At 30.8% G+C, this 5,982-nt stretch overlaps 1 protein-coding gene across 1 annotated transcript; it reads right to left on the bottom strand.

The window, feature by feature from the left end:
- Positions 1–1,585: 1,585 nt before the first annotated feature.
- On the bottom strand, positions 1,586–5,058 carry LOC115239344 (ribonucleoside-diphosphate reductase large subunit-like). The gene is made up of 11 exons (XM_029813814.1): positions 4,903–5,058; positions 4,719–4,807; positions 4,363–4,540; positions 3,925–4,285; positions 3,542–3,843; positions 3,278–3,440; positions 2,804–3,192; positions 2,551–2,738; positions 2,144–2,452; positions 1,842–2,027; positions 1,586–1,764 (listed from the first exon to the last, which is right to left on the bottom strand). The coding sequence occupies exons 1-11, from the start codon at positions 4,919–4,921 to the stop codon at positions 1,717–1,719; spliced, it is 2,232 nt and encodes a 743-aa protein (XP_029669674.1). The 5' UTR covers positions 4,922–5,058; the 3' UTR covers positions 1,586–1,716.
- Positions 5,059–5,982: the final 924 nt, after the last annotated feature.

Raw genomic sequence — 5,982 nt, 5'->3', positions numbered from 1 at the left:
ACTATAGTATAATATAGAAAACTATAAGATAATATGAAAAAGCTATATTAATACTATTAGTTTTATGGAATCACTTGTTAAATTTGTTTCATGTCTGGTAATTAATTTGGAAATTCAAGTTTTAGTATTTCATGGTTGAAAGGAGTTATTCCAGATAGATTGTTATCATGTACTTTGTAATCCGTGATTCCATAAATGTAAGTTTCTTAGATCTATATATTATTCGCAATCGCATGGTTAAAGCTACTACCAAGCATATTAATTCATAGTGTAGTGATATAGTATAATAACGCTTTCTTTGTGGAAACGTTTTATAATAATTTGTTTTTAACTAGTTATTATGAAGTTATCAAATTATTGTTATAATTAAATTTTGAATAATATTGAAAGTTGATAATTATTAGCAAGGAATGTAAGAAAAATGTTTTAACAAATTATTATTGCGCGCATTTTACGATTCCATAAAGAGTGGTGCGCATATTCCTTATTTTATTTATTTTAATCCTATTCTTTGTATTCTTAAAGATGAAGTGCTAGTATCGCTGATTATATTAAAGCTCAATTGCGGGCCCATTCTTAAAGTAACCGCCGGTCAGTTCTAGAAAGTTACTACTGCGCAGCTACTTAGTTCTAAATAAAGCCTTCTGATTGGTCGGTTTAAGGAGCCTTTAATTCCTTGCGCAATCGGTCATTACTATTAAAAGAACTAAAATATAGTTAATTTCTAAGTTAAATAACCATATGGAACTAGAACAATAAGCAATTAGTAAAATTGATTAATAATGGAAATAAGGGCAAATGGTTAAATAATTGTTCTATATTCCATAGGCATAATGCAGAAATAGATGCGGTACTTAATTATTAGTTGAAATATGGTTTTGAAAAATGACGGGACGTCACAAGATACAAAAAAACTAGATGAAGATTTAATAAGTGCACCATGTGAAATTTGTCCATTTTTATTACGCCAAACAATCCAGCCGCAATATCCACATTTGAATTTCTCCTAATCAATCAAATATACCACATACAATTGTATCTATTTTTTAAATTTGTAATAAGAATAATTTAACCTAATCTATTTTATAAATGTGTGTCGCGTTAAATATAAAATAATATTTGTACATATAATAATAACGTACGATGACATTGCTTTTTATTTAGTTCGTTGTGGCCAAAAGCGTACGTTGCAAAATGAATCTGGGTAGACACTTCACGAATTTTTTATATGGATGAGGTTAGAAATTCTTCCGTTCCGTAATGGTTTCGTGCCATGGGGAACCCACTGATTAAAAAGCGGAACGGAATTGAAACGGAATCATTCTGATTGGTTACCTTCTATCTGGTTTCTTTTCCGTTCCGCTATCCTTTCTCCATCGAGATGCACCCTAATGCCGGGATAACGATGAATTTAACGTAACGGGATGTGACGGGACGTGAAGTGACGTGACGTGAACTTAAGGTGATGCCGGACCGTCCTGTTTTACCGGCCATAATAATTTACTTTGCAGACCGAAATTTTTTTATTATATAATAGTATAATACTATCTTCGTCTATGGTAAAAAAAAAAAAGTTTAAGCAATATTACGTTTTTTTACAAAAACAAATTTTATTTTTTATTTTTCTGTGAGAAAGTTCATGCATTCTTACTTTATCTTTTATATATATTTTTTTTCTTTTTATCTGAATTTATTTAACTTCTTATCACTTTTATTTTATTCTACTTCAGATCCATTGATACGACATATGCTGGATTTCAAGCCCTATAAATAAAAATGCACAATATATTTGACATTAATGTATGATTAAAAAATAATATGTATATATATTTTATATTTACGCAGTCCCAAGCATAAAAATGCACAGATGTAAGCTTCTCTAATGGATCAGTCATGTGAACATTTAAACATTGCGATTGATCGACAAAAGGTCCACGAGAGGCAGCCATATCAAAAATAACTTTTTGTGGCATTTCCCAAGCTGTTTTATAAAGAAGTTTTAATTCGTCTGGTATACCCTCAATATCCTATGAACAGATATGAGAGAAGTTTATTTTCCAATATATCGATTTTTTTAAAGACATTTATATAGAATAGGATTATTTTGTGTGCAAGATAATTAAATTAAATAATGACTATTTACTTGTATAGATCCATCATTATTAATGATTTTGTTACACATGTTTTCATCCCAAAGATTTTTTTCAATTAAATCTCGCAACAAACGTGGTTTGACAATTCGGAATTGTTTAGATAATGCATGTATTATATATATGTTGCTTTTATATGGTTCAACTGATATATTATTTTCTAACATTTGTGCCATAAAGGCATCTGACATTTGCGCTATTAATAAAGAATTGCGCACACCATGTATTTCAATCTTTTTTTTTAATGTGCTCCAGTCCCATAAATTTGTTGGTTGTACAGTCCACATATCGTACTGCAATATCTATGAAAAAAGCAAAATTGCATGATTTATATTTCAATAACCTTCATATGTAAAGTTAGTAACCAAAGAGACAATATTTTTATTGACTGAATACTTACACCTTGACTAACCGGACTAAGTTCATATGATTTATATGGACCTTTCTCAATGGCTATTTCACAACTAGCTTCTAGAGCACCATAATAGAGAGTCTCAAAAATTTGAATATTGAGTTCATGAGCTTCTTTGCTTTGAAATGGGTATCTCATTAAGATAAATGCATCTGCTAATCCTTGTATACCGATACCTGTTTTAAAAACAGATTTTTAAAAAATCATATACATAATACGTAAATTATACACAAATATTTACCAATAGATCTATGTCTCTCACAAGACAATTTTATTTCCGGAAGAGGATACAAATTAGCATCAATCATTTTATCCAAATTGTAAGTGACGATTTTCACAATTTCTTTAAGCTTATTAAAATCAAAAGTTTTCTTAATAGAATCTACAAACATATTGACAGCAATTGAAGCTGTATTACACATAGCTATCTCATTAGAACTTGAATACTGAGTAATCTCAGTGGAGAAACTACTGCATTTAATTGTGCCCAGATTCTCATGATTTGTTTTACGATTACAATGATCTTTATAAACTATATATGGTGTGCCTGTTTCAAATTGTGTCTGAATGATGAGATTCCACAAAACTCTAGCTTTGATCTGTTTCCGAAAGCGTCCTTCTCGTTCATATCTATATACATTTATTTCATAAATTATATAAACATTATAGAATTTAATTTTAAGTACTATTCAGAATATTATATATAATTATTTACTTTCTATACAACATTTCAAATTCATCACCATATTCTTCAATTAAGGCAGGACATTCATGTGGACACATTAAACTCCAAACTTCATCATTAAAAACACGTTCCATGAATAAATCTGGAGTCCACAATGCATAAAGCATATCTTTAGCCCTCAATTTTTCCTCACCTATAATAATTATTTAAAACATATTTATATTATATATAAATATGTGTGTGTGTGCATGTGTCAAGAAAGTGTACTAAGAGAAAACAACAAAAAATAATAACCAATACTCCTTTTAAGATCCAAAAACTCAAAGATATCAGCATGCCATGGTTCTAAATATACGGTAATTTGTTCTGCATTTTTGCCACTTCTAGAAACAGTTGCAATAGATGTATTGTATGCTTTCAACATAGGTACCAATCCATTTGACACGCCTCCTGTGCCTCTGATAGGTGTATTTTTTGCCCGAATGCAATTTACATTGAATCCTATTTCACCATTATAATAACAAAGAAGAGCAGATCTTTCCAATGTATCCAATATTCCATCTATACTATCTCCAGACATTGTCAATAGAAATGAGCTATAAGAATATCATATTCATTAAAGAACATTACATATTTAATAAATCTGCTTCTTAAAAAAAAAAAAAAATAATGATCACCTAGCCATTTGTTGCTTAATGGTACATGCAGTATCTAATGTCTGTGCAGGATATACAAAATATTGTTCTGATAAAAAATTATATGTTTCAATAGCCTTATCAATATCTTCAACATGAATAGCTACAGCAACTCGCATCAGCATATGCTGTGGTCTTTCAACAACCTTTTCATTCAGTTTTAATAAGTGATTAGTTTCCAACATTTTAAATGTAGTATAACTATAATTGAAATCTCTGTCGTATATTATTGCAGAATTCAATTTGTCTGCATTGCTTTCAATAATTTTATAATATTTTTCACTGATTATAGGTAAACATTTGTTTGTGGAGATTTTTGCATAGAATAAATCAGCTACCACTTCTGCATAATATAACAAATATTAATAAGTTATATAGCAGCAAACAATATATATCATACAATATCAATATATTTCTTACCACTAAAATTCTCTTTTGTCTCTTTATGCAGATTCGATATGGCAATTCTAGCTGCTAAAATTGCGTAATCTGGATGTTGATTGATCATACTTGCTGCAATTTCAGATGCTAAATTGTCCAATTCAACTGTTGTTACTCCAGAATACAAATCAGTTATAACACGAAGTGCAATCGCAGCCTGTAAATAATATAAAAATTATAATAAATTTTTTAGATTGACATAATTTAACATATATTATAATAAAGTTATCAATTCTGCAAACTCTGTTTCAAGAAAATATTACATTAATATAAATAAACAAAAGTTATATCAGATTGATTTTCTTATTTTATTCATAACATAAATAAATACTTACTGGATCCACATAATTCATATCCAAATCGTAACATAATGTCTCGATTCTTGCAGTTATTTCATCGAAATGAACAGGTTCTTTACGTCCATCTAATAATAAATAAAAGATATGTTTAAAGGCAGAAAATCAGTGAATGACAAGAATTCGTTATATCATAATGTATACAAATGTATTTTTAAATTACCGCGTTTTAATACATGCATGTTTCTTTTTCACTTTCAAAACAACTTTTGTCAGTACTTTGACACAATTCTCGCACAATTCTACGTAATTCGACACAGATACCGACAACTGATCGTTATGAAAATTTTACCCGCGAAACGGAAGTGGAAAAAAGAGCACGTTCTTAAGTAACGAAATGGGCAATTCCCATTTGCTCTTAAAAGTATACTCTCCTACTCCTACAGCCTTGTTACTGCCATTGTAGACGGCCCTTTACACGTTCAAAAGTTTTTGTCGTAATCGTAAAGCCCGTATCCGACTACGCATTGAAAATTGAAGATTGGAGATTAAAGATTGGAATTTGACTAATCATAACAAAAAGGACTAAAATTTCTTTATTCTGATTGGTCAAATTTAAATCTTGAATCTTGAATCTCAATCTTCAATGCGTAGTCTGATACGGGCATTAGGCCGGTTCTACAATAAGTCGTATGTTGTTAGCCGTAAGCAAATTGACCAACCACAGTCAATTTTTTTTGGAGTTATCGACTGTGATTGGTCATTTTCCTTACGATTAATGACATACGACTTATTGTAGAACCGGCCTTAGGCCATAAGCAAATCGGCCAATCACAATCAAGCATTCTAAAATGTAATAAGAATATTCGAACTGTTATTGGTTGATTTGCTTACGGCCTTAAGCCCGAATCACACTAGCGGCTGGAATGCCTTTGTTTCCCGATAGAAAAACATGTTGGAAGGAAATAAGAAAGAAGATCATAGTTGCTTCTCTCTTGTGAGTAAAGCCCGGTCTACAATGAGTCGTTAGTCGTTAGTCGCAAGCAAATTAACCAACCACAGTCTATCATTCCAAGAATATTCTAAGAATAATTGACTGTGGTTGGTCAATTTGCTTGCGACTAACGACTAACGACTCATTGTAGACCGGACATAACTCTGCTCAAAAGTGCGCATGCACGGCCATGTGTGTGTACACAAAAGTATGTATACTACAGACACGATGCTTGCATGTGTAGTTACTCCCAAGAGAGAGGCAACTACGATTTCTTTCTCACTTCCTTCCGACACTTTTCAGCCTGCT

The sequence above is a fragment of the Formica exsecta genome, unplaced genomic scaffold (assembly GCF_003651465.1).
Source record: "Formica exsecta isolate Colony F162 unplaced genomic scaffold, ASM365146v1 scaffold379, whole genome shotgun sequence".
Classification (NCBI taxonomy): Eukaryota; Metazoa; Arthropoda; class Insecta; order Hymenoptera; family Formicidae; genus Formica; species Formica exsecta.
The sequence above is the reverse complement of the archived record's forward strand: the minus strand, read 5'-3'. Positions and strand labels throughout refer to the sequence as shown.